At 42.0% G+C, this 19641-nt stretch overlaps 2 protein-coding genes across 2 annotated transcripts; one reads left to right on the top strand and one right to left on the bottom strand.

Annotated features, from left to right (window-relative positions):
• ltc4s (leukotriene C4 synthase) lies at nt 1-8463 on the top strand (the record flags this gene model as incomplete). Its single annotated transcript, XM_079249734.1, has 5 exons — nt 1-58; nt 4519-4618; nt 7254-7324; nt 7406-7487; nt 8322-8463. 5 exons carry the CDS (start codon nt 1-3, stop codon nt 8461-8463), a joined length of 453 nt encoding a protein of 150 aa, XP_079105860.1.
• Nucleotides 8464-10491: 2028 nt separating this feature from the next.
• Nucleotides 10492-19339, bottom strand: LOC306763238 (tubulin alpha-1B chain-like). Its single transcript, XM_079250012.1, has 4 exons — nt 19240-19339; nt 18217-18439; nt 17994-18142; nt 10492-11602 (listed from the first exon to the last, which is right to left on the bottom strand). The coding sequence occupies exons 1-4, from the start codon at nt 19240-19242 to the stop codon at nt 10622-10624; spliced, it is 1356 nt and encodes a 451-aa protein (XP_079106138.1). The 5' UTR covers nt 19243-19339; the 3' UTR covers nt 10492-10621.
• Between the last annotated feature and the right edge of the window lie 302 nt (nt 19340-19641).

Below are 19641 nucleotides of genomic sequence, written 5' to 3' on the forward strand. Positions count from 1 at the left end.
ATGGCGGAGGACGCGGTCGGCCTCGGCGCCGTCACCGTGCTGGGGGTCCTGGAACAAGGTAGGTGGGCATGCTGGGAGGTCTGGGAGGAGACGGACTGGAAGCTGATTCGGTGTGGATATCTATCCATCTATCCATCCATCCATCTATCGACACCATCTCCACAGTTTCTGCAGACTTGCAGCCTGACTTAACAGAAATATAGAAATAACTATGAGGTCTCAACACTTATTTACCTGTAAGAGTAAATCAAAGTAAAGTTGAGTCGATGGTGGAGCTTTATCGTGGTGTCTGCACGACGTTTTTTGCCCGTGGACGCGCTTGCAGACGTGAATACTGTTTTCTTCACCTCCTCCGTCCTGATGGACAATAAAATGTCTGTTCTTGTGGAGTGTGACAAGCTTTAAGAAGTCAACATCAGCATCTGCCACCAGCCTGTTCGTATTGATCCAGTCATTTTTACAGGTTGTTGGTGTGTGTGTGTGTGTGTGTGTGTGTGTGTGTGTGTGTGTGTGTGTGTGTGTGTGTGTGTGTGTGTGTGTGTGTGTGTGTGTGTGTGTGTGTGTGTGTCGGGTAGCGATAGTAAGTTTGGGTCTTTTGAATGATTCGTCTCTTTTGACTCGGTTCCAGACGAGTTTAGATATTCCTTTTTACTCTCATTTAGCAATTCTGACTGGTTTGTTTGTTGGTAACCAATTTTATTTTTTATAGTAAGAACCGTCTCTTTGTTCATTTTTTCCATTAGAAAATTGTTTAATACTTTAAGCAAAACTTTAAATAAACTTAACACGCATACACACTGAGCAAATCAAGTAAACGAAGGAGAATATTTTAACCTTATTTCACTTTAAATTGGTCAATTTTTTATTTTTATTTTTCATAACTTGCCCAGCGTCATAGCATGCAGAGCGCTGATCTAGCTGCCGTGTCGTACCAAATAAATTTGCTTTGCCAACATGAGCATTATGATGTAAGGCTCTTCTTGAAAATTTCAGCATTATTCTGTATTTTTAAATCTAACTATTGCTAAGTGTACATAATGATGCGGGACACGAAGGTTGGTCGACACAGAAAGGAGAAAATAAACGTGAAAGTAAAAAGAAAACAGAGAAAAAATCAGAACAACAAGGGGACACCAGGTAAACTGGTAAAAATAAACAGAATAAGATGTTAAATCTACACCTTTAACCTAACAGAACAATGCCTGCGACATCTCCTAGGGCTGGGCTTTCATTCAGACACTGTTGCCAACTTGGCGACTCTCTCGCTAAATCTGGAGACTTTTGTTGTTAAAAGCGACTAGCGACAAATCTATCAACTTTTACTGGAGTTATTAGAGACTTTTCTGGTGTTTTGGCGACTGACTTGAAGGCACATATTGTTCTGCAGTTACTGTAAGGAAGGAGCAGCGGGAGTCTCTCCCGTCCTAAAGCACTCCCAGGCGGCCAGTCTCAGTCGGCTCCGGCTGCAGGTCAATGTAGAATAACTGCAGTAGGTTGTGGAAGTTCACCTAAACATAGTTTATACCGTTGTCAGTGACAACTGGCTGCATTAAATTCCGCTACATACAAGTTAGACACTCAGCGAGTTAAACACTGTAATATCCCTCTATTACGGGGCGTTACCATAGAAACGCGTTAATCAGCTGATTCAGATCAGCTGTCTTTTAACAGGTGAATGAGAGAAACGCGCTGCAGCCTGACAGCAGGTTGTTTGGCATAAAACTTACATCCAGGCCAACGTAAAATAGTTCCTATATAAGCAGTAAAAACGGATTTAAAAAGTTGCCGTGCATTAGACGGTTATAATGCACGACATGGAGTCTAGAACACCGCGACGCGCAGCGTTGTTTATAAATACTGGATAATTGTGTTAAATAATCAAGATCTCAATCTCAGTAAAAATAATCGTGGTTATAATTTTTGTCATAATCGAGCCGCCGTAACATCTCCAAGAAAAGAAATCAACAATCATCAGGGGGACTTAAAGAACAGATGAACTGAAGAAGAACGTGGAAAAACAGTTAATCCCAACAACATCAACACGAACTGTAGTCGGTGATTGAACCCACTGGACGACACAATACCTGGATCAGCGTGTTTGTAAATGTGTAGCGAAGTATCAGGAATGAATAGTGATTAGTGACTATGTAAGCGTGACCAGGACCCAACAAAGATCAGATGCATTTGTAATTTAAATCCAGGTTCCAGCTCTCTCTGTATACCTGGTCTGTACCACGACACTTCCTGCTTTCTAATGGCCGTTTCCAGTAGCTCCTGAGGCACACCACTCCCCCTGGTTTGTCTGTGTTTCCATCCGGATCTTTCCTGGCTGAGTAAATACATTCTTAGCACCTACTTCCCTGTTGAGATTCTGTTGGTTCTGATATATGGCTGAAAATGTGACATGTACAGTTTGCAGTCCATTATGGGCCAGTTTGACTTCACAGGACGAGTCATGAGAGTGACTTGAAACCCAGCTGCTGCCTTGGATAACAACTTTGGGTAGAATCAGCAGGCTTCATGGCTTTTCGACCAACAGTCGTCCAACCAGGAAGGGAAGACCTTCCTAGGCTTGTTGGCTGATGAGAAGCAGGTAAAGCATCACCTCGACGTCCCCCGTTGTGCCGCGAGGGTTGTAAAAAAGTTATTTCACGATATGAGAGGCCACGCTACGGCGACTCCGTCCACACTCGATTGTAATAGAAACGATGAAAACCAGGTAGTGTGGTGGTGATTGTAGTGGGTTGGGCTGAAATCTTGTGGAAAAGGGCAACAAGAGGCTCTTCCTTTTTCACATGATGCTAGTCTTTCACTTTTCAAGTCAAGTCAAATTTATAAATTTATATAACACATTTATAAAGCACATTTTGACTTCAGTTGACCAAAGATGTAATTGGATTTTTTTGCATCACAATTTTAAAATAGTTTTTTTTTTTTTTTTTTTTTTTTTTTTGTTAAAAATGTATTTTTTTTAATGAATAAAAATAATCCATTATAAAATTTTTGTCATTTTTATTGTTTTAATTAATCTTCTTACTTGTCTTCCTGGGCATTATAGCAGCAGGATGATGGTCTGGCTACTTTGTTGTTGTTTCCTATTTGAAATTTGAAAAAATGAAAAAGTTTTAGTAATTTATTTTGTTTTTAATCTACAATAATCAGCAATATCGAAGAATTGTGAGAATCTCAATCGAGTCTAATTGGGACAAAAGCATATCGTCACAGCCCTGAGGATAGAACTAAAGTCCACAAGGTTTTTCTTACATGGCAGCTTTGTCACATTTCACGATATCAAATCAAAGATTCTTCATTTATCCCCGAGGGGAAATTCAAGCCAGCTCGTCCAAGGTTCGACACTCAGACATTTAACATTTACAGGACCGAACTGAAGCTTAGGCCCCGCAGCCTTATAGCTCCCAAATGAGTAATTTTCTCTCAGCAGCCTTTGTCTTTTTGTCCATTAGCAACGACTAACATGACTTATTTTGCCACTAAGCTGGGTGGTAACATGGAAACACAGAGTTTAGTGTAGAGTTTCTGGGTTTTTGTTGTTGAGATTAAAATAATTTATGTTAATCTGCTCGACCCATTTCTGTTGAACGTATGTAAACCTGGAGGTGTCAGACAGTCTTCATGAGATAAAGGTCTGTGTTCTTCGTATTCAACATGTTTCCTCAGCTGAAGTTTTCCGCTGCTGTTAGAACAACCAAGAACGACATGTCCTCCCACATTTATTTCACATTGTGAAGCAAGAAGCAGCATCAAGCAGGAAATGACCCGATTCTGATCAGAAGTAGGCTACATCTTACATAGAAATACCGCCACAGGTTAGTTTGGTTCTGGTATTTGCTTGGATGAGTCTACTGGTTCGGTCTCAACAGGTACAGGCATAAAAACAAACAAACTTACAATAAATAAATAAAGTTTCAATCATTTAACAGTATAAATTACTTCGTTGACGTGCAACAGACAAAAGAATAAGAACAAAAAGTAGGTCCAGCTGTTGAAACATGGATGTGAAGGTATGGATTCATGCCACGCAGACATGACCAACACATCCTCACTCCCAAACGGGTACCTAAGGAGTCGGTATCTGACGCCAAGGGACTGTGACCATTCGTCAGGCTGTTGACTCATCGGGAGTGAGGATGTGTTGGTTGTGCACGTGCTCAGAAGGCCTTCAGCTCGTCTAGATGGGTAGAAACAAACTGTGAAATCAGGTGGATCCTCCAGAACTTCATTCAGATACTGGTTGTTCAGGAGTTTCAAAAATCTGACTTGCTTCTAATGTTTTTTTTTTTTTTTTTAAATAAGCTTGTTGTTAAAAAATGTCTCATAAATAAGATCATTTTGATATTTTCACAGTAGTTTTTACATCTTCTCTGCAATTTCTGCAGGTGATTGAACTTCATTGATAATTTCACCAGTTTATCTTCATGTCTGAACTTTCACCATCATATCAAGGTGTGTTTTTTATCTGAAGATGGATCATGGTGTGTGTTCTATGTGTGTGTCCAGCTTATTTCTCCCTTCAGGTAATTTATGCCAGGAGGAAGTATTCAGTCTCTCCGCCCAACACCAGCGGACCGCCGGAGTTTGAGAGGATCTTCAGAGCTCAGTCAGTAACTGTGTCTGTGTGTGTTTTGTAAAGAAAACAAGCTGCAGGTTTAATTATAATTATCAATAAAGTAAAGAAAAATTTTAAAAGTGTTTAAAAAATGTTTGATGAAAAGGAAAAACTGGGCGACGTCATTTTTTCCCCTGATTAAAATGAGAGATGAAAAATCTTCAGCTCTGACATAAACAGAGATGTTTCCGTTTTATTTTCAGTTAAAGCAGCCTAACAAATCAATAAATAAAATATTAGATTCATTTTAAAAAACGACCTTCTGACACGCCGTGGTGTCCTGGAGTCCGCGTCCGACATAAAACCCGTGTACGTCCTCATATTCCACAGGAAACATTTTATTACAAATATTACTTTCTTTTTACAACACTTGTTAAATATGCTGAAGTATAAAAACTACGGCGAGAGGCGTTTCAGCTGATCCGTACCAGCTGACCAGAACCAGCTGACCAGAACCAGCTGATCCGTACCAGCTGACCAGAACCAGCTGACCAGAACCAGCTGATCCGTACCAGCTGACCAGAACCAGCTGACCAGAACCAGCTGATCCAAACCAGCTGACCAGAACCAGCTGACCCGAACCAGCTGATCCGTACCAGCTGACCAGAACCAGCTGATCCAAACCAGCTGATCCATACCAGCTGACCAGAACCAGCTGATCCGTACCAGCGGACCAGAACCAGCTGATCCAAACCAGCTGACCAGAACCAGCTGATCCGTACCAGCGGACCAGAACCAGCTGACCAGAACCAGCTGATCCGTACCAGCTGACCCGAACCAGCTGACCAGAACCAGCTGATCCGTACCAGCTGACCAGAACCAGCTGATCCAAACCAGCTGATCCATACCAGCTGACCAGAACCAGCTGATCCGTACCAGCGGACCAGAACCAGCTGACCAGAACCAGCTGACCCGAACCAGCTGATCCGTACCAGCTGACCAGAACCAGCTGATCCGTACCAGCTTACCAGAACCAGCTGATCCGTACCAGCTGACCAGAACCAGCCGACCCGAACCAGCTGATCCGAACCAGCTGACCTGAACCAGCTGATCCGAACCAGCTGACCCGAACCAGCTGATTAATGCGTTGCTATGGTGATGCCCATAATGGAGTGATGGAAAAGTGATTTGACTTGCAGGTTACATGCGTGTAATGTTGTCGTCCTTTTCTCTCCAATCTGTAAAATCTAAAAATGGAAACACATTAAATCATTGATCAGAAGTTTGCAGAGTTCAGATCTGGTTGAAATGAGAAAAAATACCAAGTCAGAGGATTCAAGTTAGAATTGACTATTCTTTGTTAAGGTAAAGAAGATTGTACATGGCGAGGAGGTCTTGCTGATACCTTTAGCTGCTAAACTAATACATCTAATGTGAGGGTTCCAGATTCAGCCTGAAGATCTCGTCTGTCCTACGTCAACCCTCCTCTTTATACTGGACAAATCATGTGACTGTGTGTGTGTGTGCATGCACATACATTTGAGTGTGTATTTCTGTTGAGAGCGCCACTCCTTCTGCAGGACTGAGGCCTCCTCCTCGTCGGTTCTGGCGTTTACAGCAGGGGAAGTTCCTGTGAAAGTTGCCTCCTCCCCGTTCTTTTCTCTTGGCTCCACAGATCTGCTATTGTCCACTTTTTAAGGAGTTTCTGCTCGTCTGTGTGAAAATTACTGATAACTTAGAGCCGTGTGTGTGTGTGTGTGTGGTTTCAGTTGATAAGACAGTCCAGCCACTGTCCTTGACTTTTCTCATCAGGAACTGTTTCTGCTTCTTCTCAGTGTTCCAGTTTTACTTCTGCTATACAGTCACATCAGGTCGTAATGAAAGAATATATTGATTATACATTGATTAATAATAATAGATAAAAGAATATAGTGATTATACACTTATAATAATAAATAAAAGAATATATTGATTATACACTGATTAATAATAATGAATAAAAGAATATATTTATTATACACTGATTAATAATAATGAATAAAAGAATATATTGATTATACTGATTAATAATAATGAATAAAAGAATATATTGATTATACACTGATTAATAATAATGAATAAAAGAATATACTGTGATTAAAAATGAAAGAATATATAAAATATATACGATGATAATGCAGCCAGTCGGCTTCAGACCGAAGACCCCAAATGTCCTCCCCTGGGTTCAGGTCTGGACTCTATAGTGCCGATTCATGTGAACCTAGACCTGGACCTGGACCTGAACCTGGACCTGAACCTAGACCTGAACCCAGACCTGGCTCATACAGCAGAAAGGGGGTATGGTGTCTGCATCCCTCTCTTCTTACCCTGACACCCCATCACTCTGGAACAGGGTCAGTCTGGACTCATCAGACCACATGACCTTCTTCCTACTCCAGAATCCGGTCTTTATGCTCCCAGCCTTTTTCTCTGGTTCTCCTCCCAGGTCAGTGGTTTTCTGCTGGTTCCCCAGCTGGTAACACTGGTCAGTGGTTTTCTGCTGGTTCCCCAGCTGGTAACACTGGTCAGTGGTTTCAGGACCTCTGAGTAACCCGGATGTATGAACGGGTTTAAGTGTTTCTGGCGCCACCTGGTGGCCGCTGTGTGACATCACTACTCTAACACACCTGTACCTGTGTGTGTGCAGAGCAAACTGTTCAGAGTACTTCCCCATCTTCATCATTGTTTTGTGGACATCCGGAGTCTTCTTCAGTCAAGGTCAACACACACACACACACACACACACACACACAAAACCATGTTCTCTTCAGGTTTCAGTAAAATGTGTGTGTGCTTCAGGTTTGTCCTCCATCTGTGGACTGCTGTACCTGTACGGACGCCTGCGTTACTTCTGGGGATATGCAGCGTGTGCACACGGCCGGTAAGGAACCAGAACCAGAACCCACCCGGCCCGTTTCCTCTGCAGGAACCAGACTACTTCCTGCTGGACTGTCTCCATTTTTCCAAATTTATTCTAAAATAATCAGATTCCCGGCTGACGTTCCCTCCACACACTGGCAGACGTCTGGACTTTCAGCGTCTCACGTTTGTTAGGTTTTACATTTGATTGATTGGAATATTAATGTCAGATATGATTAAAACTGAATCAGGTCCAACAAACAGAAGCAGAAACAGCTTTAACATCCTGACGACAAGCTGCAACAAACTATTTCTGGTCATTTATTTTTAATTGGCGATTTTTCTTTTTGTGTTTTTTTTTTTTACTATTATTCATGTATTTCCATGTGATTTTTTTGGTGTATATTTTTATTGATTTATTTAATATTAATTTAATATTTAATTGTAGTTTATTGTTTAATCATTTTCTCTTTTTAAACAGAATTATATATAATAATGTTTAGGTTTGTGGTCTGAAGGTTGGTCCGTTTCCAGTCCTGCAGTCGGTGTGATGCCAAAGCATGTTGTTAGATGAGACTTGTTTTATTACATATAATATATTAATACACACATATAGACAACGCGTAAATATAGAAGGTGTTAAGCCTCCTCCTCTGTAATGTGATGACGTGTAAAACTGAGGCGGCTTTCACTCCAGTCAGATCAGAACTTTGTCTGTGAAGAAGGACCAGGGTTTGTTCTTGGAGATTTTGGGTCTAATCCAGCTTATCGTCATTGTGCCGGATCACACCTACTTTCTGATGACTGCGGAGGTTCTGAGTTCTGGTCTAACATGTCGGGTCATCGTCTCTTTCAGGCTGGCTCCGCTCTACTTCAGTGCCCAGTTTCTCTGGGTTCTGATCGGGTTCTCCTCGGTCGGCATTCTCCTGACGTTCTGCAGGGTTTACCTGAGTGTGGACCTGCTGGAGGAGCTCGGTTCTGCCCTCGGCCTGGTCTGACCCGGAGCAGGAAGAGTGATGAAGAGGAGGAGTGAAGCTGTCGGCTCAGAAGTGAAAACATGTTTGATTATCAATAATAAAACTGATCGCAGTCAGCTTGGTTTGTGTGTCTGTGTCCGACTCGTCTTCATCAGTTGGAGAAAAATGATCAGTCTGATCAGGAACGATCACGTCCGTCGCAGTTTGCAAGAAAAAAGTTAAACTTTTTTACATGTAAAATATGAGTTTAATGTCTCGTCTCTGTGGGACAGAAACTCTGGAAGACGTCTGTCTCGTCTCTGTGGGACAGAAACTCTGGAAGACGTCTGTCTCGTCTCTGTGGGACAGAAACTCTGGAAGACGTCTGTCTCGTCTCTGTGGGACAGAAACTCTGGAAGACATCCGTCTCGTCTCTGTGGGACAGAAACAAGAAACTATCTGGACTTCACATCTTACTGGACCCTCGTGGTGTTTCTAAGGTGGATATGGAGTCTTTCCCTGGATTCTCCTGATCCCGGCTGTTAATAGAGGCGTCGTTCCTCATCATCATCAGCTGACGTCTTCCTGGGACGTTACCTGTGTAACACCCGGACAACGTCTAACTTTCCTCATCAGGCAGGACTTGGCTCGTTCCCAGAGGAGCTGGGCTGCTGTCTTCTGCTTTTCTCTGAACATAACAAGGTTTCCTTTCAGGAGATGAAGATGTTTCTGTTCCAGGTGGATTTACTGACGCAGTAACACACACGTTGGTTCTGACACGCCTCCGCTTTCTGTAGAGCAGGATGACACATACATGCAGAGAAAAGTTCACGTCTGTTCCCTTCAACCTTCAGAAAATTCCCAGTTCAGGTTCTGACAAAGTGAAAATGTTCTGTCTTCTGATGCCTGGTTTTCCTGACTGGGAGCTGGGAACTGGTCTGTGAACTGGTTTCCTGCTTGCCCCCTGCTGGAGGATCCGGTGGTTTCCTCTGACTCTGCTGCTTCAGTCTGACTCTCATCATAAAGTGTTTTAGATTTAATAAGTTAGTTTAAAACAACTGAGCGGTTCTAACGCTGTCCGGGACCGGGGACCCCATCATCATCATCATCCTGACAGTCGTCTGATTTATAAAGCAACTCGATGAGCTTTAAACCCAACAGCTTTCCAGTCGTTATGATGCGCGTGTCTTCATAGAAGATCAGTTAACTGTTCATGCCTCGGGACGAATGCAGGATAAAATGATATTAAAACAGTTATTAACACGGCTGCAGCAGAATTTAGGAAAAGGAAATAGCTTTCATGGTTTGAGGAGAAACGGATCATCTCCATGTTGCTGGTCTGCCTGTGAGGAGAAACGGATCATCTCCATGTTGCTCCATGTGGATCTACAGCTGGAGCTGGGGGGTTCTGAAGGATTTACCAGACCAGCACTTTTACTGGGCCAGTATAGATCTTTGGGTTGCATACTGGTCAGTATGTTGTTACATCTGTGGATCCCAGTTTAATAGTGGGTATAACTAAGGATGCACCGATACTGATGTCAGTATCGGCTCAATACCAAGTGTGTGTACTCGTACTTGGTATTAATGAAAGTGTACTGATACCACAACCAATACCACACTAGTTAGGCAGGTGCAGACGTGTTTGATGACATGCGTCTGACGTGTTTAAAAAGAAATAAAAGTTCTGAATATTAAATGTGACATTTTTTGTTACACTAAAACCTAGATCTGTTTTAAAACATCATTAATAGTTGTATTTAGGTAAAATGTGCCAAATAAAAAAACTTGTTGAAATTGTTCGATCTGTAATGTTGTTATATTTGTATTGGTGAGATAACTTCAGAAAGGATGGCTCATTAATGTACAGTTATCTTACACAGTTATAACAGCAGTAATAACCATCATCACAATGATTCACATAAACAGATTTGGTATCGGATCAGAACAGAACAAGTGTATCGATGCATCCCTACTGGTATAACTGGCAACTTTTACAGTTCAGCTTCAGATATTTATCCAACCAGACACAAAAAGTCTTTTCAGAGACTTTATTAAACTTTATAAACATTAAGAATGTAAAATGTAACCTCACTCCCAGTTTAACCACAACTCCCAGTGTAACAACAACTTCCCAGTTTAACCACAACTCCCAGTGTAACAACAACTTCCCAGTTTAACCACAACTCCCAGTTTAACCTCAGTACTCTTCTCCTTCCTCCTCTCCCTCGCCTTCGATGGAGTCAACTCCCACCTCTTCGTAGTCCTTCTCCAGTGCCGCCATGTCCTCTCTGGCCTCGGAGAACTCGCCCTCCTCCATACCCTCCCCGACGTACCAGTGGACGAAGGCCCTCTTGGCGTACATCAGATCAAACTTGTGGTCGAGGCGAGCCCAGGCCTCGGCGATGGCGGTGGTGTTGCTGAGCATGCACACGGCCCTCTGGACCTTGGCCAGGTCTCCACCAGGAACCACGGTGGGGGGCTGGTAGTTGATGCCAACCTTGAACCCAGTGGGACACCAGTCCACAAACTGGATGGTGCGCTTGGTTTTGATGGTGGCGATGGCCGCGTTGACATCTTTGGGCACCACGTCGCCTCGGTACAGAAGGCAGCAGGCCATGTACTTGCCATGGCGAGGGTCACACTTCACCATCTGATTGGCGGGCTCGAAGCAGGCGTTGGTGATCTCGGCCACCGTCAGCTGCTCATGGTACGCCTTCTCAGCGGAGATGACGGGGGCGTAGGTAGCCAGAGGGAAGTGGATACGGGGATATGGCACCAAGTTGGTCTGGAACTCTGTCAGATCAACATTGAGGGCGCCGTCGAAACGCAGAGAAGCGGTGATGGAGGACACGATCTGGCTGATGAGCCTGTTCAGGTTGGTGTAGGTGGGACGCTCGATGTCCAGGTTCCTGCGGCAGATGTCGTAGATGGCCTCGTTGTCCACCATGAAGGCGCAGTCAGAGTGCTCCAGGGTGGTGTGGGTGGTCAGGATGGCATTGTAGGGCTCCACCACAGCAGTGGACACCTGGGGGGCGGGGTAGATGGAGAACTCCAGTTTGGACTTCTTGCCGTAGTCCACAGAGAGACGCTCCATCAGCAGGGAGGTGAAACCAGAGCCGGTTCCGCCACCAAAGCTGTGGAAAACCAGGAAGCCTTGAAGGCCGGTGCACTGGTCAGCCTGAGGACAAAATGGAGACCAGTTAGGAACCATTAACTCCAGGGATGCACGATATTTATCAGACCGATAAAATGCCTGAAATTAATTAAACTTGGAGTATTTTATTCAGGCAATGTCGCCTTAGAGCAGGCCAAGATGGAGAAGACACGCAGGATATGCATGTCTTACTGGCAGGATCCAGGCTTTCCCACATTACCACTAGAGCTGCACGATTATGACCAAATTAATAATCACGATTATTTTGATCAATATTGTAATCACGATTATTAATCACGATCATTCATTGTGTCTGGAAAAACATTTATTTATATTGCACCACTTGTAAACAACCTACCTGGCAAAATCTGGTATACATGCATATATACACACACACACACACACACACACAAACATACACTACTCACAAAAAGTTAGGGATATTCAGCTTTTGGGTGAAATTTCACAACAAGCCTAAAATGCATACAAACCTGTACAGGTGAACTTAATGTGATCTTCTCTAAGCTTTTAAATGCACATATCCAACTGTTAAATGTTTCAATAAATTTTGCACAAGTTGATGTTCTCCAACAAGGAGCTTAACGGCAAAAATCACGGCAGGTGTGTGATCCTTGAATTGACCAATAAATGTCCTGGTTCAATTAGAGCTGGTGTTTAAACAGTTGTCCTCATCATGCTGTTCACATTTTGACATCATGAGACCAAGACGACACCTAACAATGGAACAACAGTCCCTTGCCATTGCGATGCTTCAAACAGGACGTTCTCAGACAGAAGTGGCCACTGAGCTTGGAGTGTCATCAGCAGGTTGCAACAGAGATATGGAGAGACTGGAAGAGTCACAGAAAGGCCTAGAAGTGGACGTCCTTTGGCCACATCCCGTGCTGATGACCGCTACATTGTGAACACTGCCCTGAGAAAGCGGATGATGAATGCCACTCAACTCCAGGCACGTTTAAGAGAGGTGAGAGGCACCCAAGTGTCACGTCAGACCATTCGAAACCGTTTACATCAGCGTGGTCTGCATGCTAGACGACCTGCACGGGTACCTGACCACACCACCAGGCACAGGCATCATCGTCTTGCATGGGCCAGGGAGCATTTACGCTGGACGAGGAACCAGTGGGCCTCAGTGCTGTTCTCTGATGAAAGTCGATTCACACTGAGCAGAAATGATGGCCGGCAACGATGTTGGAGACGTCAGGGAGAGCGCTATGCATCAGCCACTGTTGTCACCAGGCGAGCTTTTGGTGGTGGCGGTGTTACAGTGTGGGCAGGGCTGTCCACTTGGTACAGAACTGCCCTACACTTTGTGAATGGTACAGTGACAAGCCCATACTACCTGAATAACATCATTAATCCAGTGATTGTGCCCCTACATGAACAGCACAGGCCTAATTTCATCTTCATGGACGACAATGCTCCTGCTCATCGAGGCCGCATCATCAGGGAACGGCTGTTGGAGACTGGTGTACCTCAAATGGAACGGCCTGCACTCTCTCCAGACCTGAATCCCATTGAAAACCTGTGGGATCAGCTGAGCCGTCGTGTAGAGGCTCGAGACCCTGCACCCCAGAACCTCAATGACCCGAGGGCTGCCCTTCAAGAAGAGTGGGATGCCATGCCTCAGCAGGCAATAAGTTGCCTTGTGAACAGCATGAGACGTCGTTGTCAAGCTGTAATTGATGCTCAAGGGCACATGACGAGATAATGAGACGTTCAAATTTTTTGTTGTGGTGTAACTACCATTGTTGTTACCTTTTGTATTGAATGAATTTTTTGAGATGAGGAAATCAGTAGTGCATCCTTCTACTTAAGTCTCGTCAGTCTAAAGCTCCATACATCCTCCACAAGCAACTTAATCCGCGGCAGGGTTCGTCGATTTTAATGTCATGTTGTAAAAATGTTCGTATTTTCTACCACCTCAATCAGTTTTACCTGCAACAGAAAAAATTTGGAAGCAGCATCTCACCGCTTCACGCTTGGTATTTAGGGAGCTTAATGAAGCATTAACCACATGTTCGCCCCCTGGTGGTTGGCAGACTACTGGTGGAGAACCTGAGTGGTCGGAGACGCATGCAGCAGAGATTGCATTGTGAATCTAAATATCATTAACAATCAGGTTAATTTAATTGTGGCCACAAAAATCATGATCAAAATCTGATTAATTGTGCAGCCCTAATTACTGCCTGTACTAATAATGAGCAAGTATGTCTTCAACAGTATGGTCGCATTTTGTTGTTTGCAAAACCTTTTCAGCAAGAGTTCTGTTAGAAGGGAAGAAGACTAAGTTTTAACAACAAATCTAGTAGCTCACTTGAAAAACCATCATTGCAGCGAAGCAACGTGGAAAGAATATGAAGCTGCTGCGGTAGTAGCTATTGGTGCTTATGCTAAAACACAGGGGGTGGATGTAACCATTCAGCAGGTGTTGAACACTGTAAAAACTTTAAGAGACAGTGAGAAGGCTGAAGCCAAGAATGACAAAGTCATGGAATTTATAGAGCTCGACGACCTCCCTGCCCTCTACCATATAGTTGCCACTCACATCCACAGCTTGATCAACACGAATGCACTACATGTTAAGTTTCCCCACAGACATATGGACGTCCGATGCTTTTGAAACAATGCTTGCAAAGTGGAGTATACAAAGACCAAGTGCATGTTGTGCTCAGGGATAATGGACAAACATGGTGAAGGCCATGTAGGACTGTGGGCTCACAAGCTTGGGTTGTATGGCACACAGTTTCCAGCTCGCTGTAAATGAGGCCAAAGCAGCATCATAGACTGCGTTTCCATCTGCAGGAAGACAGTAAGACTTTAGACACTCCCAGCTCGCCACCTCACGTCTCCAAAGATTACAGAAACAACTAAGCATGAAAGAAGCTTAAACTAGACGGAACAGCACATTCTACATGTTGAGAAGTTTGTTGGGGCAGAAGTGAGCCCTGGCAGCATATGCAGTAGATTTTGAGTTACCTCCTATTCCTTACCAGTGGACTTTAATTAAAAACATGCTGACTATTCTTGGCCCATGTGAACAGCAGACAGAGAAAAAAAAAAAACAGGCAGATGACAGACAGCATTTCCCTGCACACAATGTATGAAGAAATCCTTCAACCCTCGGTCCGAGAGCCCCATGGAGTACTGGAGAAGACACAAAACCCTGTTCCCAGACCTTGCACAGAAATTCCCATCCACTCCTTGCACCAGCAGACAGTGAATGTTTGTTTTCTGCTGCTGCAAATGTGATTGACGAAAAAAGAAACAGACTCTGATGTGAGAAAGCAGAGATGGTTCTTTTTGTTAAGAAACCTCTCCCACTGATGCCCTCACATAGAAAATAGAAAAGACATTAGAGTGACAGGTAAAATAGTTTGGTGGAGGAGTTAAATGTTGAGGACAAAGTGGAAATCATTTAACTAGGGCTGGGTGATATGGCCGAAAAATAAAATCTCCAATTTTTTTTAAACCAAATCCGATTTTAATTGATTGATCCCCCCCTTACTAACATCAAAAATGATTTTTCAAAAATGCTTTTATTGCAGTCAGCCTAGGAGTTTACCTGAATTTAAAGTGCAACTAAACAAGCAGTTAACCCTCTGGGGACCCTCTGAGTTTAAATGCTAATAAACACCACCTTTCAATGCCCCATAATGTCTTATACCTTGTTTTTAAAAAAAAATAAATTATTTTGAATTGAAATATCATAAACAGCTATGTAAATGAGGCTCCTTTGCTTATTATAATTATAAAGTATTATAATTTCAAAGCATGACTAAAAGGTACTAAAGGCGACTGAAGCACCACAGCTTTCCGAAATCACTGACAGCTGCACACACTTGTATCTGTTACCAAGTTGTACATCTGTTACGATGCTGTCGTGTTGTTTAAGTTGAAATAAACTACTTGAGTAATGCAAATGTTTGTTTGAGCAATTATGCATGGTATGCGTGCGTAAAAGCTGTTGTTTTCATAATTTATCGGCCTTGTAAATACAGAAGGCAGCTATCCGACTGCTAATAACACCAATGCATAGTGACTGACACCGTTTAAAGCGTTTCCTGAGGCATCATCGGCTCTGATTGGACAAAAACACGTGTCATGCGCCAAAGACAAAGGCTCTGATTGGAACACCTATTTTGACACAACACTGTATCACTTATGAATGGGCTACAGTGATGGCGGAACTACCGTCTGAAAGCCCGGAGTCTCCCGATTAAGAGGAGGAAAAGAAGTAAAATTTCAATATTTTATGGTTCGACAGCTATGCTAGATTAAACAACATGGTCCCTGGCATCGCTGACGATGCCGGCGTCCCCAGAGTGTTAAACAAGATTGTAAAAAGAGATGGCAGGTGCTGCCACTGTAAATATAAGAAACATGTTTGTTTAGTGCTTAGTGCTTTTCCACTGTGAGATAGTTTTTAACTTTTGATCGTACATTGAAGAATAGGTCTCACTTCATTTGTGTAACTTTATTCTAAAATTTAAAAAAAACAAAAAAATGACAAATAAAAGTGCCTTCTCTTGGAAGAAAAATAGTGATTCCTTTTAGAGTATTTTGACATTAAATAACCAAAAGTTTCCCACATTGGCAATGAGCTAATAAAAATAAATGTTTCTTTACACTTAACACTTGTTTAAAGAAAATTGACCTCTTTGATACAATTAAAAAAAAAAAAATATATATATATATATATCCCTGAATGTTAATTAAAGCTATATTTCTAATAAATGTATTATTACATTCTTGCTGTTTTTTTGTTTAATTTACACATTTTTGGCAAGAAAGACGAGCCTGTCAACTGCATCTGGCTTCAGATCCCTGTGGCATGTGACAATGCCCCCACCCACACTGAAAACCCTGCTTTTCCATCACACCTAGAACTGCGCAAAAAACTAAATATTATCATAAAAACCCACTAATGGAAACGCCTACATTTAAAAAGAAGTCTCAAATATTGCTAAAAAAATTTTTACGATCTCAAGAGGTGGTTTTTCAGACATTTTGATATAGAAATATATTGCAAAAGTGTAATGGAAACACTTTTTTTTGCATTTACGTGTCCCCAGACGTGACGTGGGAGGTCGTGACCAGTTAATTCCCGGTAAAGATGGTGCAGTGTGGAATAAACAACGAGTTTCAGAGATTTAGAAAAGAAAGTGAGAAAGAAAAGCTTTGAAAATCCGAGGCAAATTCTCTGCAGCAAGTAGAAAACCCTAAAATAATGCTACTTTGCATTAACCGCAATTACAAAACGCGATGCTAATGTGCTAAACACTGTTCAATGGAAACACTCGCAAAACACAATTGTTGTTCGTCGAAACTTACAAATATAATTTTAATTTAGCAAAAAAATGTAATGGAAATGCAGAGGGGGCACTTGTTGTTCGTTGCTAGCTGCCATGTTGTTGTGTTTATGCATTTCTGTGGGAAACCAGTGGGAGTGCTCTGATGTCAATATAAGGTACGGAAGCCCGAAAGGTCATGGCGGGGCAAAAAACAAAACAAAACAAAAAAACAGGATTTTCATAAAAATAAATCCTTGTAAACAGCAAATTCGAATTAATCGATTAAATCAATTAATCGCCCAGCTCTACATTTAAGCTTGTTTTTTTAAATGTGAACTATAACCTTTTTAGAAAAATGTCGCCTGATGCAGTCACAGCATTTACAGTTCTATTAACTTTTAGTTTGGAGAATTCACTCAGCCTTTGAGGATGAACTTTTTTTTTTATTAGTTTGATTACATTTTTGGAATTGAGGCTGACGCAGTAAGTCAGTACATTTAATCTCATGTTTGAAAAGTATTGCACTGCACAAGTACCTCTTCAGATAAACCATCTGTTACAAATTTAAAAGTATTGCACTGTTTTTGTTTTAATTGGATTCTGTCTTTTGCTGATGTTATTTTTCAGGATGCACTTTATTTTTTAATATGATTACATTCTTTGTAATTGAGGCTGACACGCTATGTCAGTACATTTAATTTAATATACAAACACATACCTTTGGAGATAAGCCATACATCTGTTACAAAATTTTCAAGGGATGGATTTTGTTGATTGAATGAAACTGTTTTGTTTTGGGTTTTTTTTGCTGTTGTTAGTTACAACAAATCACGTTTTTTGTGCTGACATGAAAAAAATAAACATTTAAAGAGCCAAAACGTTTTGTTTGTTTTAACAGATAAGCTAGAGCTACATAAATATATTTTTTTCATCACTGCAAACAGCACAAAGCGTAGCTTATATTAAACATAAAAAAAAATTAACTCATCAGTTATCGGTCACAAGAAGCAGAAAATCATCGGTTGAAATTTTTCACATCGCGCATCACTAATTAACTCACTTCAAGAGCATCACTGGCAGCTAAACCTAACTTTACCCACCAGTTTACGGATCCTGTCCAGAACCAGGTCGATGATCTCTTTACCGATGGTGTAGTGCCCACGAGCGTAGTTGTTGGCAGCATCCTCCTTCCCAGTGATCAGCTGCTCAGGGTGGAACAGCTGGCGGTATGTCCCAGTACGTACCTCGTCTGAGGACACAAGCTCAGTGAGCTCTGATTTTCACATCATGCTTTAATCTAAATGTGAAACAGGGATTTCTTACCTATGACGGTCGGCTCCAGGTCCACAAAGACAGCCCTGGGGACGTGTTTTCCAGCTCCAGTCTCACTGAAGAATGTGTTGAAGGAGTCATCTCCTCCTCCAATGGTCTTGTCACTTGGCATCTGGCCATCTGGCTGGATCCCATGTTCCAGACAATAAAGCTCCCAGCAGGCATTTCCGATCTGGACACCAGCCTGACCTACATGCACCGAGATACACTCACGCTAAAATGACAGAGTAGAAGGAGAGAAAAAAGTTGTTAGAGTGAAATTTGTTCTGGATAGATCAAGTCTTCTGAAGCAGGAAACCAGATCAGGACTCCAGTCACCTGATTCAGACTCACTGAGAGCCTTTCAGGGACAAATAACCACAGTTTAGGTTCCTGTTTTACAGCACAGGTGTTCCTATACAGCAAGATTTGTAACAGGGGGAAAAAAATGTCTCAAAGCCTGGCTAAACTGTCTGAAAGGGGACACTTAATCCCACAAAACAAAATAAAATGGACTAAAATAACAATAATGCTTTTAAAAAATACATGAAAAAAAAAAAAACTGTTGACTGTTTTACAGAGACCAGTTGCTTTCTCCAGTGGTTAATGTCGTTTTTGGTGTTGTTAGCAACAACAAAAAAAAACCCTGTAGTTTTATAAGGATTTGTTGGCATTATCCTTTGTAAAAAATGAATAATGCATTTGGTTGAGAGAAAAAGAAAAACCCACTTGAACTTTTGCCAAGGTTTTTATAAGCTTCGGTAACATTGTGATGTCAACAATAAGATCTGCAGTTTTAATATATTTTTTTTAGTTTTAGCATTTTAGCCTGATTAATTTACAGTAAAATGATCAGCGATGACGATGACGTCCAACGGCTCGACCGTTAGAAACTCAACTGCCGCTGATCCTATAAAACATTAAAACCGTTTCATAGACAGATAGATACATCTCCATCCTAATAATCCAGCCGTAAATCGTTTAAAATTTCATTAAATCACGTTTGATAAATCACAGCACAAGCTTTTTACTCACCATGTTTCCTTAAATGACAAAGTTTCACCAACAAAATTAAAAGAGCGGGAAAATAAAAAGTGTTTTCTCGACAACTCTTCCTGCTTTCGTGCTGCGCAGCAATAACTGACCAACGGCTGCGTCTCAAGATGCTTTTATAAGTTTGCTATGTCCCGCCCCTAATCGGAAACGTCTAAGCGATTGGTTTAAAGTCTCATAAGCCTAGTTGCCATTGGTTAGAATAAACTCACATCTAAAACGGCTCTTCAAGACCAGCATTACATTTTTAACAGGTACAATTGAAAACAAACAAAAGCTGAATTGCTGAATGCATCCGCATGTCATTTAGCTGTGCAAAGACCTGGTGACAAAGGCATTCATTTGATACAGGTGTGATGAAGGAGGGATGCATCAAAATGTTGC

This window comes from Telmatherina bonti, assembly GCF_933228915.1.
Source record: "Telmatherina bonti genome assembly, chromosome: 12".
NCBI lineage: Eukaryota > Metazoa > Chordata > Actinopteri > Atheriniformes > Telmatherinidae > Telmatherina > Telmatherina bonti.